Source organism: Furipterus horrens, unplaced genomic scaffold (genome assembly GCF_987537825.1).
Source record: "Furipterus horrens unplaced genomic scaffold, mFurHor1.1.pri manual_scaffold_7, whole genome shotgun sequence".
NCBI classification, from domain to species: domain Eukaryota; kingdom Metazoa; phylum Chordata; class Mammalia; order Chiroptera; family Furipteridae; genus Furipterus; species Furipterus horrens.
In genome coordinates this window covers 142,738,353-142,758,433 of record NW_028327177.1, presented here as the reverse complement: position 1 = coordinate 142,758,433, position 20,081 = coordinate 142,738,353, and the positions used below count along the sequence as shown (strand labels likewise).

General features: G+C 58.9%; 1 protein-coding gene across 1 annotated transcript in view; it reads left to right on the top strand.

Annotated features, from left to right (window-relative positions):
- Positions 1–20,081, top strand: part of CNTN4 (contactin 4) — a 162,484-nt gene that overhangs the window by 53,543 nt on the left and 88,860 nt on the right. The window contains exons 5-7 of the mRNA XM_090284972.1: positions 11,078–11,275; positions 16,584–16,686; positions 19,116–19,300. Coding sequence (XP_090141098.1) covers positions 11,078–11,275; positions 16,584–16,686; positions 19,116–19,300 — 486 coding nt within the window. The remainder of the gene's footprint in view (positions 1–11,077; positions 11,276–16,583; positions 16,687–19,115; positions 19,301–20,081) is intronic.

The window sequence follows — 20,081 nt, the reverse complement described above, 5'->3', positions numbered from 1 at the left end:
CACATACAGGAGGTGGGGCTGTGGGTAAGGTACGGCCGCACGTGCGCTTTTTGAGCTAGAATCACGCCGATGCCTCTGCTGGAAGTTGCTGAGCAGTTCCGTGGGCTCTTTTGCGTGGACTGCTTAATTCGGTCTTCAGGACAGCGCACTGAACCCGGTAAAGTAACACCTGCCTTGCGCAGCCGTACACGTTCTGAGAACGGAGAGGTGGGGCCTCTGCCTTAGACTCTGCGACCCTCCGTGGGGGGCGGGCCCTGCCCCGGCACACCGCACGCCACTGCCACGCGCGCCTCTCTGCTCGCTCTCGGGCCTGTGATGATCATCCCGGGCGATAATGACCGCTTCCCCTCTGAACCCCGGAGATCCTCGAGCGCCGGTGCGGCCCCTCGGAGAGCCAGGACCAAGCAGGCAGAGCTCGGGGTCAAGATGAAATTATTTGCAGTCCTTGTCCCACAATTACCTTCTCACCCTTGCTTGGCGCTTTCCTGTTTCCAAGTCTTTTCACGAGTATGGTCTTATTTTGTCATCAAGCTCCAAGGAGAGCGTTAGCGGTCAGCCCCTCTGTACATGTGAGAAGCCTGAGGCTCGGGGAGGTGGATTTGGCCAAGGTCACGAAGGTGGACAGAGGGCACCCTCTCCCCCGTCCTGTCGGCGGCTCTGTGTGAGGAGAGTCATCAGTGCAGAAACGGGCTCGTGGGCTCCAAGTCGTGCCTCGGCCACGGACTAAGAACAGCGAAGCCCCCACGGCGGGTTGGACGCCGCTCCCGAGCCGTCTGCTTCGGAGAAGGGCAGCGTGGGCGGGGTCCTCCAGGGTCCTCTCCTGCTAGCGCCTGTAACATGCGCTCCACGTGGGACCTCTCTGCTGTGTCCCAGATACCCTGGGCCTGTCTGTGTGCCCTCCACAGCTGTGCAGCACCGCCTCCCGGCTGCTCAGATCTCTCCTGTTTCTAGAAAGCGGGAGAACACCTTGAGTTACGATTCCACCGCTGCTTTCTCTTCCTGGCACGGCTGCCAGCTCCGTACACGTGGCCCAGCCCCCCCAGGGCCTGCCATCAGGGGCTTACAGCTTTCAGGGCATACGTATTCCACTGCCTGGGTGAAAGTTGTTTCTAGGCATTTGGTTCTTTGTACTGTAATTGTAAATGGGGTTATTTTCTTAAATTATTTTTCTGATGTTCGCTGTGAGTGTATAGAAATGCAACGAAGATGTGGATACTAATTTTGTGTCCTGCAAACTTGCTGAATCTCCTTATTAGGCCTAACAATTTTTGGTGAGTCTTTAGGGCTTTCTTTGTGTAGTTTCATGTCATCTGCAATGAGTTTTACCTCCTTCTTTCCACCTGGGGTGCCTTTTATTTCTTTTTCTTGTCTCATTCCTGTGGCTGGCACTGCCGATACTTTGTTGACTAATGTCTGATCTTAGAGGAAAAACTTGCAAGTTTTCACCATTGACCACGACCTGAGCTGTGATTTTGTCTTCTATGGTCTTTATTAGGTTGAGGTGCATTTCCTCTATACGCACTTTCTTGCCAGTTTTAATTATAAATAAATGCTGAATTTTGTCAGATGCTTTTTCTCCGTCTATTGACAGGGTCGTGTGATTTTTATTTTTCATCTCATTAACAGTGTATGAAGGTAACAGACTTCCAGTGTCGACCCATCCCTGTCATAAATCCCACTGGATCCTGGTGTGTAATCTCTTTAATGTGTTGCCGAACTTGGTTTGCTAATATTTTGGGGAGGATTTTTGCATCTATGTTCGTCACAAGTGCTGGCCTGTAATTTTCTCTTTCTGTTGTTTTATCTTTGCCTGGTTTTGGTATCAGAGTCAGGCTGGGCTCATAAAATGCGGTTGGGAGCATTCCCTTCTCTTGGAGAGGTATTAAATCTCTGAACGGTTGGTAGAACTCACCTGCGACGCCATCTGGTCTCGGAATTGTGTTCGTTGGGAGATTTTTGATTAATGGTTTAATCTCCTTTCCAGTTATTACTGTACTCAGATGTTCTGTTTTTCACGTTTCAGTTCTCGGAGGACGGGTTGCTTCTGGGAATCTATCTATTTCTTCGAAGTTGTCTGATCCGTTGGAACAGAATTGTTCATGGTCGTCCCCCATCATTTGCATTTCTGTTACATCAGCTGTAGCTTCTTCTCCTGCCTTTTTAATTTTATGTAATTGAGCCCTGTCTCTTGATTGCTTAGCAAGCCTAGCTAACAATCTGTCCACTTTTCTTACCTTTTCGAAGAACCAGCTCTTAGTTTCCTTGAAAGTTTCTCTTGTCTCCTTAGTGCCTATTCTGTGTAATTCCACTCCAATCATTATTATTCTCTTCCTTTTACTAACTTTGGGTTTTGTTTGTCCTTCCCTTTGTAGGTCCTTTAGGTATAAAATTAGATGGTTTATTTGAGATTTTTCTCTTTTCTTCAGGTAGGCTTGTTTTGCTAGGAACTTTTCTCTTAGAATCTTCTCATAGGTTCTCGCATATCCTATTTCCGTTTTCTTCTGGATCCGTGCCTGTCTCTCCACATTACTTTAAGCAGCCTACTTTGTTATGAACCTTTCTCTTAAAATACAATTTTCTTGAGAAGTGCAAATCACAAAAAAATTTAAGAACTAAACCCAAGCGAGGGTGGGCAGAGCCTTCCCAAGGTGCCTTATCTTTGCATCTGAGGGTGCGCGTCCGCGAGGGAGTCAGTGTGTGCTGCGTGAACCAGTGACTCAGGACTGCCGCTCCTCCGCTCCTCGGAGTCCTGCCCGGCCCGCGGCCTGCGCGCAGAGGAGAGAGGAGAGCTAAGGCTGGGTCGTGTGGAGCCCTGCGCTGGGGGGACCCGAACACCAGCGGGGTGCACTTTACACAGTGCGGGAGGCAGCGGGGCCCGGGGGACTTGCGTAGGAAGGACGGGTGTGACTCAGTTGCTCCTTTGAAGCCCGAATCTGGCGGTGGCGTGTGGGCGGTGCTGGAGCCGCGGCGAGCCTGAAGGCGGCAGGCAGAAGGGGGGGGTGTCCGTGGGCCGGTGACGAGGATGGTAAACAGCACAGAGGCACAGCCCCTCGTGGACTCGGAACCCACAGCAGGACTCCCGTGCTGACTGGGTGGACACCCGCCCCCAGCCACGGAACCCGGTCCTCCCGGGGACGGCGGGCAGGGACCAGAAATCTGGCAGAGGCGTCGTGTGAAGGGCGCTGGAAGAGCTTCGTTGTCTGCTTCTCCTCCGTCCCCTGTCCGCCCCCGGGAGGGAGGCACTCCTCCCAGCCGTGGGCACTGAGCTCCGCCCAGCCTTCAGGATGACGCAGCTCCCACGTCGTCTGAAGGATTGTAAACCTGGCCCTCGAAGGGCGTCTGTGCTACGAGGCCCCGACACTGGCAGGCGGGCCTCTGCTGTGGCTGAGCTCTTCCTAGAACTCGGCGGTGCCTGCAGCGCCTTCCCGTGCCGACGAGCCGACACCGAGAGAAGACGGCACCGTCCCGGGGAGCAGCATTTCCGCCCGCCCCTCCCTGTCCGGGGACCTGGTCTCTGCACCACGGCTGTGTGCTTGGCCGCACCGAGCAGGCTGGGCCGTTCCCGTCCCGGCTGCACGAAGCTCGAGTGTTGATTCCGTGTGGCTTCAGCCCCGTGTCCACCCTAGTCCTGGCAGGTGACTCGGGCCAGCTGCGTCCGTGGCCCCCGGGCCGCTCACCCACCAGCCGACGGGCGCCAGGGCCCGTGCCTGGTCTGCGCCTTCACTCCGGCTCCCCACGCGGAGGCTGCAGCCTGAGCCTCAGGCCCTGCGCGGTGGCGGCTGCCGGTCGTGCCGCCAGAGAGGCCGCGGCTCCCGTGGAAGCGGCCGCTGAGCTCCACGCGCCCGGTGTGGTCAGATCTTCCCAGGCAGCATCCCCCCTTGCGGTCCCCACACCAGCAGTGTCAGCAGTGCCTGGGGACAGGCCAGGACAGCGGGTCCCCGCCGCGGACCACCTGTGCTCTGCGAGGTCACAGCCCTCTAACGACCCGGGAGCTCCACGGGGCTGGGGAACCAGTGTCGCCATGGACGCTGGGCGGTCCCCCCCCCCCCCCCCCCCGTTGCCTGCCCTGCCAGCTGAGGACAGATGTTTGAGGAAATCCCAACACCCTAATGTCTATTTGATCTTCGATGTTTTCAAAGCCTGTGAAACCGTAAAAGACACACTCTTGGGCGAATGAAGTCCGTCCTGTGTCCTGGCACGTCCCAGCCTCCAGCAAGTCTGAGCGGGCTCACGGGACGCGTGCTCTTCTGCCGGATCTGGGCCTTCTTCCCGCCCAGGATGGCGGGCTGCTGCCTCCGGGCCTCGGGTGGTTTCTCAGACGCTCTAACTGATGTGTTTCTGGGAGTGGGAGGAGTCCGCCTCTGCCCTGGGGAGCCCGGCCCTGAGTCCCGAGGCAGCGGCCTCCTGCCCAGGACGTTTTAAAAGCCTTTCCACTGATGCTCATATTGACTTATCGTCAGACCAATGTGTTAAATTGCCTTCAAGTGTAATTCCTTCACTTCTACCTTCATATTTTTAAAGAAAATCTACACCCCCAACCTACTCAATTACACAGAGGCAGGAAAACAAAGTGACTGAGAAAAGGGGGCGGAGATTGGAAGCCGTGCCCACGATCAAGGGTGCGCACCTGACTGGAAATGTCCCCACCCTGGCCCCCCCACGTAGGAGTGACGAAGAGCACAAACTCCTGTCAACACGCCGTGAACAAGTGAGCGGTCAGAGGCTTCTTTCGGAAGTGCTTGCCTCGGGGCTGGCCGTGCGTCGGCGCTGGGTCCCAGCCAACCTCGCCCCCGTGGTCACCTCTCTGTGTCCCCAGGTGACTTGCGAAGGTCTCTGTGTGCAGAGAATGACCGCAAACCTCGCCAGTGGTCAGCAGGGCACCGGTAGCCACTCCTGGTCCATTTAGCCCTAATGAGTAAAGAAAGTGTCTGAACCCCGGGAGGTCCTGCGGGACACTGGGGACCTGTCTGCACCGAGCTCTGTGGGCCACGTGGCGTCTGTCAGAGGCGTCCTCTCAGCTGCAGCCTGATCTCAGCGCAGGACGGTGGCCACCAAGGTGGAGTTAAACACCCACTAGTCCAGCTCCCGATGAATAAGGGGGCATAGGTGTCCCCTTCCCGCCCTTCCGAGTCCTGCGGCTCCCGACACCACCCCCCACACGGCCCCCACGGACCGCCCACTGGGGACAGCTCACACAGGACTGTGCAGTGACCATTGTGTGATTAGATGTACTGTCCAGAGTCTTCCTCTCTCAGAAGCCGGGGGTCTCTCGGTCACACCCTGTTGCGATTTCTCCAGTCTTCCGCGGGAAAACACTCTTCTCATGGACCACCCTGTACCCCACCTCGGCCACGTACCGGGGGGACTGGGACTGGGCACGGCTTTCCCCGGATGGGAGTCACCTCATCTGTAAACTGAAGGGGGGCTGAGGGTACGTTCAGACTCAAAACTCTGAGGCTGAGGAAGGGCACCCTGGAACGGTGACACCTCTGCCCCCCTGGGGTAGGTCTCGGAACGCACTGGAGCGTGACTTAACTCTGGAGTGCGTGTCAGGACCGAGTTGGGAGCCTCCACCGGAGCCCAGTGATGGGGCGTGTCCGCTCAGTGGGTCCCTACGCTTGAAAATTGCTTGCTGGATGCCTTCCTCTAAAGATAACCAAACACCCTTTGCTGCTGGCCCAGAGAGCTGGAAAAGGGAGCCTGTTACGCGTGATGCCTTCCGGTTAATTTCCCATGGATGTCGAGGCTCCCGTCAGAAAACCGTCGCAGGTCCTTCTGTCCTCACAGGTGCCCCATCGCAAAGGCTCAGGGCTTCCCGCTGAGCCTCGGCAGCCTCACAGGGCGTGAAATACTGCATCCCAAGCAGGTGTTTATCCGTGGTTCCGGATTGCCGGTGGGACGAGAACTGCCTGTCGTTCCCGAGCAGTTAGTGTGGGAAAACGTATCAAGAGACCTGTCAAGGCTGCGTAAGTGTGACGACTGCGCGGAGCTCCTGAGGAGGCCGGGCTGGGTGGGCAGCAGCACACGGAGGCATCTGCTGCGTGGCCCGGGCTTCGTTTCTCGGATGCCGGGGGCGTGTCCGATAGCTCGTCGCACTCGCGTCCGGCTCTGATAAAAACAGACTTTGGTCCTCGGGGGAGACGTGTCTCGTGTGCGGAGTGAGACAAGCTCTGCAGGCGGGGAGCGCCCCTGCGTCCCGGAGCGAGTCCGGGCGGCGGGCAGCAGTGGGGACCGGGTGGGATCCCGTCTGCGTGGCCTGCCTGGACGCCCCAGTCTAGGCCTCAGAACACCCCTATTTTCTTAATGGCGTTTCCGCTGCGGTTGGAATCATGAACTGCCTGTGGGCACGTCGGCTGGGACTGAAAAGTTGGACCCAGGAAGGGCCTCTTTCTGTGGGCGTGACGCAGCGGCTGGGAAGTTTTGGTCGGTGGGGTTTAAAGCATTTTTAAAAATTTTTTTTACCATTTGATCTTTTTCACCTATTCCCTGCCCCCCGACCCCTGCAACCGCCAGTCCATTCTCCGTATCTGCGAGCTTGGTTGCTTGATTGATTGATTGACTTCTAGGTTCACACGGGAGCGCACGGTGTTCGTCTTTCTCTGCGGGGCTTGTTTCACTTAGCGTGACGCCCTCGAGGTCCGTCTGTGCAGTGCAGAGCGCGGGATCTCTTCTTCTTCGCTCCTGATCGATCCCGCTGTGTGGAAATACCACCATCTCTGTCCTCTGTCAGCTGAGCGACACGCGGGCTGCTTCCGTGCCCCGGCTGTGGTGAATGACGCCGCAGCGAACACGGGCGTGCGCCTGTCTTCTTGGCTTGGGGTTTTGGTTTCCTTCGGGTAAGTGCCTGGAGGCAGGACTGCCAGGGCACAACGAGGTTCTGTTTTTATTTTTCTGCTTCTAGGAACCTCCATCCTGACTTGCCTGTGGCCGCACCAGTTTGCGGTCCTACCAACGACGCGCAGGGTTCCCTTTCCTCCAGCTCCTCGCCCACACTTCTCATTACTTGTCTCTGAAAACAGCCGTTCTGACAGGTGTGAGGTGGTGTCTCATTGTGGCTTTCATTTGATTTCTCTGATTATTAGTGATGTCGAGCATCTTTTCACATACCTGTTGGGCCATGTCTATTTCTCGTTTGGAAAAATGTCTGTTCAGATATTTGGCCCATGTCTTAACGGTTTCCTCTTTTTGCCAGAGTTGTAGGAGTTCTCCATACATTTGGGGTGTTCATCCCTGATCAGCTGTCTGGTCCGTGAACATCTGCTCCCGCGCAGTTGGCTGCCTTCCCATCTGGTTGGTTTCCTTTGCTGGGCAGGGTTTTAGTTGGATGTCGTCCCATCTGGTTATTTTGGCTTTCGTGGCCTTTGCTTTGGGCGTCAGACCCGCACCAAGGGGCTTGGCCTCTCCGCGTCCCTCTAGGAGTCCCGCAGGCCCAGGTCTTACCTCCAGGTCAGTAACGCCCTCCGCGTGAATGTTTGTGGAAGGTGTGAGGCAGAAGCCCAGGTTCATTCCGCGCACGCGGCCACCCGCTCGTCCCAGCGCCACTGAGGGACGAGACAGTCCTTTCTGCCGCTGTGCATTCCTGGCTCCTTCGCGTCAGCCGATCGGTCGGCCATCTGCGGGAGGGTGCGCTGCCGGGCTCGCGGTTGCGTTCCGCCGATCGGCGCGTCTGTCTCCGTGCCGGTGCCAGGCTGCTTCAATGACGGTGGCTTCATACTGTAGCTTCGCTCTGTCGTCTGAAATCGGGACACGGGACACCTCCAGCTTTGCTCTGCTGTCAGGTCCTTAAAATGAAGAAACGAAACAGGGCCTCGCTGGGTGTTGCCTGCTTGGAGGTCTGCGTCTTCACTGTATTATATTCCTTACACTCGGTCCTCAGGGTCTTGGAGAAATAAAAACGTAAAAAGCTAGGCAGTGATTTACTGTCAAGAAAAGTAAGTTAATACATTATTTTAGAGGTTTTGTTTCCCTTCGAGAGCTCAGCTTTTAGCTCAGCACGACCTCACCGGGGCACCGGCCCAGACTCTCCGGCTGACCTTTGCACTCACGGGCGCACGGCGTTTACAAAGGGCACGTGTTCAGCTGCTGTTGGTCCCCGTCCTCAGCGCCCGCCGCTGGGGACTCCCCTGGGCAGCCGTTGCTGCTTCTCTGTCTTCAGGTGGCACGTGGTTCCGGTGTCACAGTGTCATGTATGACAACGTCAGTTTAATGTTTTGTCGTTTTCTGGTGTTTAATGTTCCTCAGTGACCTCCCCACAAAGCAAAGGAATATCGTTCGGAATCTTTATCGGACACTTCGTTTCTTGAAGGCCTTGCGTTATTAGTTCAGCGTTTCCCACCCTCGGTGTTGTGACCCGTTAATAAATGGTGAGAAAATCGGGGTGTGTGTCGAGAGGGTTGGGGGCATCGATGATGGAACACGTTTGCCAGCCTGAACCCGCGCTCAGGAATTCCAGGGTCATTCACAGGGTAAAACTCTCTTACAGTTTTGAAAGGAAGGATTTAAAAATCTGTTGAACTCGGCTTAATCCGGAGCTTCTCAACGTCATTTAATCATGTAACCCTTTGAAGTGTGGCTGGGGGGTGGGGGTGGGGCAGAGAACAACAGTAACAGGAAAAAGCATCCCCGGGCCCGCAGCGGAGAAGGGGCCGCGTGTGAGCCCAGGCTGTTTGCGGGGAACCAGCCCCCTAACTCCTCCCACCGAGGGGACAAAGTCACTGAAGCCACAGGGGCCATGGCCCCGGAATAATTAACTTGTGTTTAAATCTGTTAAACCGTGTGTTCATTGACTATGGTTTTTATTCTTTTCCTTTTAAAGACGATGACCTTTCAGTGGTTGGGTGGTGCGTGTGACTCCGCGCACTGACACACACGTGCGTCCTCGGGACCTGGCACACACCTGCCGTCCCTCCCGTTGGATGGAGTTCGTAGCTGAGAGTGAGCGGTTCATGGGCCTTTCATATGCAGCCCAGGTCTGAATGTGGGCCTTCCAGTCTGTTATTTGAAATTCTGATTAGAGAAAGAGCCAAGCGGCCGGATTGTTTCTGCTAGGGGTGGTCCACACAGCTTTCCAGCTACTAAACCCGCTTTTTCCCACAACTTGCGGAAAGCGTCCCAGCCGGTGGCCACTAGCAGTGGGTTTGAAAAATGTCTTCCAGAAAATGTACAGACCCAGTTTCATATATTGATTCCTTGGAGGGGCGTGGGTTGATGACGACGGTGCTGGTAAGGGACTTTCTGACTTCTGCCCTGTGACTCTGGAGAGGCTAACTCGTCTGTAAAGCTCCCTGGTAGCCACCTCGGGGGGGCAGCGTCCTCGCTGTGAGAGGACAGGACCGAGGTGCCCAGCCGTGGCTCGGGTCGCCCGACACTCACCGGGCGCAGGGAGGAGCGCCGTGCCGCTGGGTGGCATCGGCTGCCGGGCGTCGTGGCCGGCACCTCCTCCCGGCCTGTCCCAGGGGCCTGTCCTCGCAGGCGTCGGCTGCGGGGGGAGGGGGAGTCTGCTGGGCAGCGTCGGCCTCATCTGCGCGGAGGCCCCCCTTGGCATCGGCACGGGGTCACGTCCATCGCGCGCACAGGCGTCCGTGCAGAGCTTAGCTGATCTCAGACAGACAGATTCCCTCCCTCAAATCCTGCAGCGCAGGCAGCGCGGTCCAGTGACAGGTGGCTGCCGTCTGCACGGCCCCTTCCTGGTCTGTGCTCAGCCGATGACTGAGGCCATTGCGTCCCCGAGGTCAGTTCCAGGCGGGCCTCACTGACGTCTTCAGTGACAAAAGCGCCTTCCGGGGCGGCCAGGGTTCCGTGTTCCAAGCTGAACTGACCTTCTGGCCTTTTCCCAGGGACACTCGTGCCCTTAGACACCAGCCCGAACCCCACGGAAAAGCAGCCCGCACGCGCTCAGCCCGCGAGTTCTGAAACCCCAGCCCCTGTGCCTCGCTGCCACCCCCCCACACCAAAACCACTTTTGAAAATGAAATGGGGCCTGCGGGCAACCCCCCGCCCCGGCCGTGCACAGAGCTGGAGGTCACAGTGCAGGCAGCGGAGCGGGCTGTGGAGAGCCCGGAGCCCAGGAGCTCTGGTGTCCTCGTGACAGAGGCCCGCGGCAGCCAGTGGTCACCTGCCTTCACGGCCTGGGGCTCCTCCGGGGCAGGAAGCCCGGGCTCCCTCCTGCTCATCCCCACAGCGTCACCTGCTGCTTCACCGCGCGCGAGCCCTTCCAGGCCGGCCTGCCCGTTACACTCACTGCCCCTGCACCCCACCCCACCCCACCCCACCGCGGCCGGGGTTCAGTAAGTGTTTGCGGAAGGTCGCTCTCGTGACTTCAGAGTCACTCCCTTACAGATGTAATCTCCTTTCAGCCCGTTTTTAAAAATGCAGACTTACATGTATGGGGCCAGCCAACCCGTCGGTCAGCTCCTGCGCGTTTGGCGAGTACTCGCTACAGTATTCAACCGCCCTCTCACTAAAACGACGGGAAAGGAGTTCAGACTCCCAGGCGAGCAGGGCAGCAACTGGCGTTGATCTGCGGAGGGACAGGGCTGGACGGGGATGGAGAGCCGCTCCGTCTGTCCGCAGGAGCGATCAGAGGAGCTGCCGTGTGCGTTTCTTGGTGAACGGAAACCACAGACATGTGGGAAACCACGCAGCATCTCCCGTGGGCGTGGGGCAGGCATTCTGACGCACGGTCATGGCTACTGTCTGCGAAATGAAGGGCGTAGCCTGCGGCTTCCCGGGCCGCCCAGCCCTGCTTTCCCAGGGTGCAGGCTGTCGGAGTCCCCTCCGGTCACTGGCCCAGTCTCTACCGCACGGCCCCAGGCACATGCTTAGCAGACTGCAAACGCGTGTCCCTTGACTTAAAGATGTCGTGCGCTCTGGCTCTCCAGACCTCCAGCCAGGCTGACGCAGGGCGGGAGACGCAGAATGCTTCAGGGCCGGCAGCTCCTTCCTGTTTCTATCCAGCGGCCTGGGAAGGAGTGTGTGGGCCACGGCGTGGATGTCTAACTCACCATTTCTCTCACGAAGGCGGCACAGGGCCCGTCCTGAAGGCCGTCTTTGTAACGATGGCCCCTCTTGCTTTCAGAGCTGAGCTACGCCTGGATCTTCAACGAGTATCCTTCCTACCAGGATAACCGCCGCTTCGTTTCCCAGGAGACCGGGAACCTGTACATCGCCAGAGTGGAGAAGTCAGACGTTGGGAATTACACCTGTGTGGTCACCAACACCGTGACAGGCCACAAGGTGCTGGGCCCGCCCACGCCGCTGGTACTGAGGAACGACGGTGAGTTTGCTAAGGGGTCCCCCTGGTCTGTTCCTCAGGACCCCACGTTGAGTACGGGGAGTTGCGACGTGGATACCGGGACAGTGATTGTCTAATTAAACTCGGGGGAAGTTAAGTGCTTTCTGTGTTCGGTGCCCATCTCCCCACACATGTACTTTGCATCCACTTTGGAAAACTAATTAGAAATCTAATTGCTGTTCCCAACAGGAACGGAGTGTGGGCTTAGGTGAGTGTAAGTGATGCAGGGATCTATTCCTTGCTTCTGTCCCACTTAAACTGTGTGCTGGGCAGCAGGAAGCAGGAGGCAGATCGATGAGGCCGTTAATCATTTCTGTGGGATTGAGTGTTCCGTGTCCGGGAAGAAGTTTATCATTATCCCAGTGCCGTCCAGATGCACGATTCCGAAGGCGCTGCGCCCACCCCGGGGAAACGCGGCCCTGGCAAGGCTCGTGGCGGGCAGCTGTGTAATCCCCCACACTTGTGAGACCAGGCCAAGGACGTCCGTGCATTTCATCTCGGTTACTGAGACGGAGGGCAGGGCAGTGGGTGGCGATTCCCCGCGTGCTTTCTGAGGACAGTCCTGCTGAACTGTACGCCCAGCTCCGGCAGCACCTCCTCCCCACCTGAGTCCCTGTAAGTCCTCTGTCCCCCTCTCTGGACACGCTCTTCCTTCTCCAAGTCCCTTGACTGACTCACGCTGGTCCTTCCGGTTTCTTCAAATGCATCACTTGCCCAGGAAGTCTTCCCCGTCTTCCCTCCCCCGATTCCACTGGGCCAAGCACCTTCTCTACAAACTCCAGTGAAGCCTGGCACTGCCCCCCCAGAACGCTGTCTCTGGGCCACAGTGACAGACCGGCACGCGTCCCCGTCGGCCGCAGGGCAGACCTGCCTTTGGGACAGCGCAGGCCGCGCCTTGGTCTCCACCGCATCTCCCACCCCCAGTGCAGTGCCTGGTGCGTGCAGGAGCCTCAGGGTGCTGGTCTAATAAGTGAAAGCAAAGGCTCAGCCCTTCCTAACGGCTGCTGCGATGACGCTAGCAGTCCCCGCGTGCGCGTCCCAGTTTCTCTCTCTTCTTCCCCGTTGACTTCACGCCCCGACCTTCCCTATGAACAGGAATCACTAGACCGTCGTACAGGTGAGGAAACCGCCGGTCAGGAGCTGTAATCCCGCACACCTACAGGGCACCTACTGTCTGCTGCGTGTTCAGCTTCACCGAATGCTGTCATCGAGCGTGAGGCGATGGTGGAATGGTCGTCCGCGCACACTGTACCGATGACAGAGCTGGCGCTCAGGCACAGTGAATGACAAACCCCAAAGCCGCAGAGCAAGTGAACACAGAAAGGCCCCCCAGTCCCCACCTGGCCCCACGGCCCCATCCAGCCCCCGTCTTAGGGACTCCAGAGCCCTGTGTGTTTACACCTTACCATGTTCCTTGTCATTACCCGGTGCCACCCCTCCCCTGAGTGCATACGGGGAGAACGTGGCAGATTCCCACCTGGAGCCTAGACTTGCCCCCACGTTAGCGCCCCGTCCCTCTGCGCTGAAGGAGCTCTGTCCCCAGCAGGGCATTTGCAGGCAGACTGCCTCTGCGGAGATCTGCGTACCTGGCAGTAACAGCGTGTGTGATATTTTTGAGCCCGTAATGTCGATTCCAGCCATTCATTCACTTATGCGTGCACTTAGCGTACATTTCTGTAGCGCTGGCTGCGTGACAGTCCCTCCTCTGGGCACCAGTGAGTGAGGACAGCGACGCCCCATCTCCTGGCACGCAGGTGGCAGGCAGCCAACCAACAGAGGCACAGGCAGGAATCTGGCCATTGTAGAGAGGAACAAATAAACCAGGATGGAAACCAGAGGCTCTGGGGCTGAGATGTCTAGTCAACAGGCTTTTCGGGAAGAGCCTCTGAGGAGGCGACATGTATCTGAGGCCGGGCTGGTGGGCAGTGGGCCCGAGGAGGCCAGAGCGAGGGGCCTGGAAGGCTGCGCTCACACCCCAGGCAGAGGCCCCGAGGCCTGGATCCAGCCCGGCCGTGCAGGGAGCAGAGCGCAGGAGCGACCTGAGCACCACGCGCTGGGTGCAGGGCAGCCGGCGTCCAGGTCAGACCCGGGCCACAGGCTGCGGAGAGAAAACTGGATTCCACTCCAGGCGCCACGCAAAGCCTCGGGGTGTTTATGCAAGAGAGGGGGTGTGTTTTTAAAAGACCCTGGGCTGGGAGTGATGCAGGTGTGAGTGGACACCGAGGCCCAGGGAGAAGGCGGCCATGGTAACCCAGCTGGAGCACGGTGGCAGCTTGAAGGGGGGGGCATGACAGGGACGGAGCTGGGGGCGGTCGCCAGGCCTGGGAGGGGGCAGGAGGGAAAACGGGGTCCGCTCAGGTCTCGGGAGCAGGGCCTGGGTTTCCCGCAGCGCGTTTGCCAAAACACTTGCACTAAACGGGTTGGTTGGTCATTATCTGTAGAGCCCAGAGCAAGCCGTCTTCTCGGCAACAGAGAGACGCGGGTGGGTGGCTGCCGGCGCCTGTCCCCAGCAGAGGACGTGTCTGGTGCGGTGAGTGTCCCTGTCACCCTGCTCTGCTGCTGTCACTGTGCCCAGCCTGTCCCAGGGCCCGGGGTCGGCCACGCGGCAGACGCTCGTTACTGCGCTGGTCACAGCTGACGCGCTGGATAAAAATGGAAACACACCAGTTGACAGGACAAGGTAAGCAAGGGCCCACCTCTGTCCGAAGCTGTCACTGCTCTGTCCCCAGACCCCCGGGGGAGGGCACCTTTCCAGAAGATGCGCTCAGGTGGCCTTGTGCACAGAGTTATTTAAGAAGAGCCCCTCTGGCCTGTGCCCCTGAGGCACGGAGGCCACAGTTCACTACACTGGCATTGCTAGTCTAATTTAATAGTCTCTCAATGGCGTCCGCTGTTTTGAAGGCACTTGGTGGTCACCCTTGAACCTCTGACACGGTCAAGTCCATCTTAGGTCCACAGGCACCGAAAATCTTAGAAGGTCATTGAGCTGGTCAGTTAGGAAGCACCTGTAAGGTCTTATGTGTGGAGCCCCATGAAATAAAAGCAGGTGACGTCAGCCCCTGAGAACCTCCAGCCTCAGAGGAATCCCAGTTAATAAAGGGCCTGAAGTTTCACTTGTTACTGATTATTGAACTGAGCTCCGAGAAACACACTCACAGACAGAGAGATCTGGAGTCCACGCAGGCAGGAGAGGTATCCAGCCTAGAACAGAGATGACCTGACATGTGCATTCGTCACGCGTTTAACCAGCAAATAGGCATTGAGTGCCTGCCACGCGTTCGTCAGAAGCCTGTGTTCTCAGAGTTTAGTCCGGCTCGGGGGCCTCACGCTGGTGGAGGCTGCGGTGGGGCCGTCCTGGCCAGGGCAGAGAATCCAAGCAGGTTCCTTGGAGTGTCTCTCATCCTAAGAGCCACCAAGTCGCAGCGAGATTATTCACCAGCCACAGCCTGGGGGCCAGGAAGCCTGGCCTGGCCTTGGCAGTCAGCCTCCCTTCCGGGGACGGCTGGCCAACCGCAGAAAAAGGAAAGGAAATTCCAGGCGGCAGGTGCCGCGATTTGTTCAAAGGCTGGCAGGCCGCCCCTGCAGGCCCGTCCCGCTGCGGCCTGCTTTGGTAAATGAAGCTTCAGTTTTTTCTCCATAGAAATGTGGAGTGTTTTGGGATAATGCCTAGGTTCTCTATCATCTTGCTGCTATTGTGAACGGTAGCTTATTTTTAATCCCATTCTCTGATTAGTCATTGCTGATGTGTGCAAATGCTATTGTTCTTGTTGTTCCCCCATCTGGCAAGCGTGCTGGAGTCTCTCATTAGTTCTGATCATTTGTCTATCGCGTCTACGAATTCTCCCAAACTTTTCCGTCTTCCCCGTTTCCTCGAAGCCACGGCTGAGTCCGCCGGGACTCGTGGGCCAAACAGCCAGCCGACTGCCGTTTTTGTCAGGAAGGTTTTACTGGCATGTAGTCATTTTTGTACCCATGGTCTGTGGCTGCCCTGCAACCCTGATGACAGAGTTGGGCTCTCCCAGAGCCTGTGACTCACGAAACCTAAAGAAAGCCACTGCCTTTGTCGCCTTACAGAAAACGCTTCCCAGCCCCTGAGAACATGGTATCCTTAAGTATCTAAAGACTGGCCTATTCTTTGTGGCCCCAGCAACCTGGACGGGCCCACGTGGCTCAGGTGGAGAGAGAGGCTGTGTAGTTCCACGCAATATGAAGGACTATGCAGTGGGAGGAATGTGAATAGGCCTCCTCGGGGAAGACAAGCTGGCTCTATCCCCCTGAAAGGAGGTGAGCTTATCGTGAACGGCCCAAACCGGAATCTGTTAGCAAACGGCACAGCCTTCGCACCGAGCGGACTGCCCCCGGCCGGCACGGGCCCGCGCTCCCGCTGCCGTTAGAGGTCGGAGCTTCCTGGCACAGCTCAGGTCATCTCGGCACGTCATTAGAAGGGACCAAAGAGCTGCGGGTTTGAGCCCTAACATGGGGTCTGTTTTCCCCTCCTGGGGTCAGAGGAGAGCCCCCCGTTTGGCAGCTGACGCACGGCCCGCAGCTTCCCGACGCCTCTGCTCCTCTCCGGCCGGGGAGGCGGCGGTTGGGGCGGCTGTGGCCTCCAATCCAATGGCATTGAAGGTACGGGGGGCAGGAGTGCGTAGCAGGGGGAGAGATTCTCGGGACAGTCGCATGGACCCCACCGTGGCTCCTTCAGTCCGGGGCAAAACAAGGAGAAAAATAGTAAACTCAGCCAAGGGCATTTGTACGACTAATCAGAAATTTCCCAGCACTTTATGTTGACACTAATGGGATCTACATCACATTTCTCAAGAAAGCCAACGTGGAAACTTCTGACGAGACCCTTTCTGTGATTCCTTTTCTTTGTTAGCAGAAAACCCCACTCTGTGGAAGTTGGTCCAAAAGCCCCCTCTGCGGTGGAGTTTAGCAAAAGCCCAGACTCCAGCTCAGGCAGGGGTTGGCAGGACCCGGGGCGCGGACCCCGCCGGCACCGCGCGCTGCGGATCGCACTTAAACAGGCGCGGCGCGCGGCTGCTTCTGCTCTCAGTCTCGCTCTGGCAGCGGCTTGGTTGAGCCCTGTGTTCCTGTGGACGTCAGCACCAGCCCTCATGGCTTTCCAGGGCTTGAAAGGGGACGGTCATTGCCACGGGCCGTCGGCGGGACGCACGGCACACGGAGGGATGAGTGCGCCCACAGACGGGCGGGAGCCGCGGCGTTACCCGGGAAACACCTCCGCACGCCGTGAGGGCAGCTCCGTGCCTCAGCTCCTTGTCTTTGTCCGCAGGTGTGATGGGCGAGTACGAGCCTAAGATCGAGGTGCAGTTCCCAGACACGGTGCCCACGGCCAGGGGCGCCACGGCCAGGCTGGAGTGCTTCGCGCTGGGCAAGTAAGTTCCGCCCCTGCCCCCGCGCGGCCCCCGCGCAGCCGCGGGTTCTGCGGGGGCCGGGGAGCAAGCCTGCCTCTGTGCAACTCAGCAGAGGTGCCCCCTCAGCACAGAGGGGGGGCCTGGGCGGGGGGCCAAGGGGGCTCAGGACGCCCCCTGACATGGCTAGAGAGGGGGGCGCGTGGGCAAGCCTGGAACGTCCTGCATCCCCGTGTTCCCACCTGTAATGCGCGCGCCGTCCATGATGACGGGAAGGCAGCGGCCTTCACTGAGGAACAGCCAGGACCCCTGTTTGGAAAAACAGGGACTTCATTCCAGCCGCGGTTCAGCGAGGCTTCTCGGGTCTCTTTTCAAATCGCCGGTCTCCTCTTTCTGCGTTGACCCGCGGGGAGGAGACCGGGTGGCTCTCAGGGCGTCGCTGTTGCACGGAGCCGTCTGAAAGTTACTCACAGCGTGACCATCAAGCCTGGGCACTATCGCCGGCTGAGGCCACCCGGGGACCAGTTAGGTCTCCCAGCGCAGGTCGCTCCGAGGGCCCCGGAGAGGGGAATCGGTGACAGTCTTGCCAGCAACCCTGCAGGGAAGGGTTGGAACTGTCCCCTGAAGCGAGCACTGGGGGGTCCCCTGTGCACGTTAACGATGCCTGTGAGCCTCTGCAGCAGCTGCACCCCCGGCTCAGCCAGGCTCCCGGCTCCCTGCCCTTCCCACGGGCCCCGCGCCGGCCGTGACGCCCTCGCCCCAGCCCCGTACCAGCACGCAGTCCGTAGTCACATCGAGTGGCGTTTATAGCAACCACACAAGAGGCCCTCTCCCTTTCAATTTCGTTTTCAAGTCTGATGGCAGCGTCTGTGTCCAGACGTTAAAGGCACGGCAGGATGAGCCGCCACGCAGCCCGGCCTCGGCACAGTGCGGTGCGGAGAGCATTTGATCATTTTTCATGTTCAGTAAATCATGACACGGCTGTGCAATTAAACTCTGTACAGACATGATAGTCACGTGGCAAAACATGTCAGACATGGACAGTGCCCATGATTTAACCCGTGATTTATTGCTGAGAGGCTAAATGCCGACTGCCAGACGGCACGTTATGGCCCCGTTCTGTGCTTCGCATGTGGCGCATGGGAAGGGAGCCCACCCAGGGCAGTGGCGACAGCGGGTTCTGCACGGCGGGAACGCGGTACTGCGCTCTGTAAGGCGGCGCCTGAGAAACCACCCGTGGGGAGGGGGGCTGGGGTCACGCGTGCCCAGGTGACGGGCGGGGGCTGGAACCGCGTCTGGGCCACCTGAGAGGCACTGGAATAGAACAGAAGGCCCAGATCGCGCTCCTCCAGGGTCCACAGAGCGTCGGGCATGTGCTTCTGCTGCTGAAACGCGCCCACGCTGCCAACGCGCGTGCAGAGACCCGTCTGGGGCATCACTGGGAGGAGTGTGAGACAGGCGTGTGTCCCGTGGAGCCCGAAGACACCATGGGTGACAGTCAGCGCCCTGGTGTTTCACGCGCCAGTGTCTGTGCGAGGAACTAAGGTGCCCCTGGCGTGCGCGCAACACGGTGACACTGCAGCGTCCTCATCACCGCCTCGGGTTTTCCAGGGAAGAAAGCGAGTCTGTTCCCCAACGACTTCTCTGCGCCTGTTCTGCGTGGGAATACAGAAGTCACTAGGGTGGGCCCCGCTAGGACGCCCCCGCGGCCCCGGGTGGCAGACTCAGCAGCACCCCCGCAGCTCCAGATGCTGTAGCCCCGTGAGGGCGCTGGGGTGGTGGGTGCCTTGCCAGGACGTAAGGACCCCAGAGATTGCTTCTTTTGCTGTCCTGCTGTTTTAAGTAAAGTTCCCCCACACTGGCCTCCTCGTGGGCGGCGTGTGGAAGTCGGGACGTGCCACGAAGTGGGTTGTGGAGGCACAAGGTGGAAGCTACCAGTTTCTTACCACCTTCACCTTGAAAGGGATACAGCCCAGCTCTGCCCGTTTCAGTGGTCAGGCTGGGGAAGCACCCGCCAGGCCCAGGGAGCGGGGCCGGGTCTCGTGGTGGGAAGGACGTGAGGACTCGGCAGCCGTCCCCCACCTGCCCCGTCGGTGTGTAGGCACTTCGTTTTCTCACGTGGGACTTAGAATAAAGCGGATGCACTAGAAAAAAACGACAAACGTATAAAAATCTTTTTATTTCCATGACGATATTGCGTAGAAGACAGGTTACATCCTATAAGACTAGGAAAGGTCTTGATTTTAATAAAAGCACCGAGCACATAACAACACCAGGGACGGGCATTTGGGTAGAGTCGCCACAGAGCCAGGCGCGTGAATGGCGCTGGGGGAGCACCGTCCCAGGCAGGCTGCCCCACTTGTCACCAGGAGGGACAGGGCGCATCGGGGCGCAGGCGCGAGGAGAAGGCCCAGTTCTCTCCCGTCTCATCCCCTGCTCCCCTCCCGCTCCAGTCCAGTGCCCACGATCTCCTGGAGGCGCGCGGACGGGAAGCCGATAGCCAGCAAAGCGCGAAGACACGCGTCCAGCGGGATTCTGGAGATCCCCAACTTCCAGCAGGAGGACGCCGGCCCGTACGAATGTGTGGCAGAGAACTCCAGGGGCAGGAACGTGGCCCGGGGGCAGCTGACTTTCTACGGTGAGAGCCTGCAAGGGGCGGTCCGCTGCGGGCCTTTTGGGGGTTCAGGTCATGAGCTGAGCGCTTGCCCTCAGGCCAATGGGAGGGGGAGCCCCGCAGGCCTGTGCAATCCGGGTGCGCTACCTGGCCAGCGTTGGCTGGGCGGCTCTGGGCGGGGGAGGGGCCGAGGGTGTTGACGAGCAGACAGGAGCCGTGGGCTGACGTGTGTGGGGACGGGGCTCTTGGGAACACGCGCGGAGGAGCTGCTGCCGCTCCTGCCGTCCGGCTCTGAGCCCGACGGGTGGCACCTGGCGTGTGTGCCCGTGACGCCCTGTGCTCTGCTTCCCGCGGGCTCAGGGCTGGGGCTCCTGTCAGCCCTTCGTCGTGTCTCCTCCTCGGCAGTGATTTCACGCGCGTTTCTGAACGCACACGGCCCACGTTTGGTTCTGAGCTGGGTGGGGCGTGACAGAGCCCTCACCCCGGGGACCACAGGTGCAGCAGCCCCTCCCCCAGCCGGATCCTGGACGCGGGCCCCGACGTGGCTGAAGCGTGGACCCCAGCACGGGCTCGCCGGTCGAGCCCACGCGGAAGCCGCCGAGGGTCTGTGCAAACCCCAGGAAGGGAGTCGCCGGGTGGGCGCTGCGCTCTGCTGACGGGAACACGCCGGAGTCCCATCCGGCCGGCTGTTGGGAACAAAGGCTGTAGATGGGTCATTCGTCAGGAACGGCTTAAACACACACCAGGCGTGTTACACTGATGACAGTTGCTCTGTGCGGTGGCTTAAGCCGAAAACTGTGAGTGT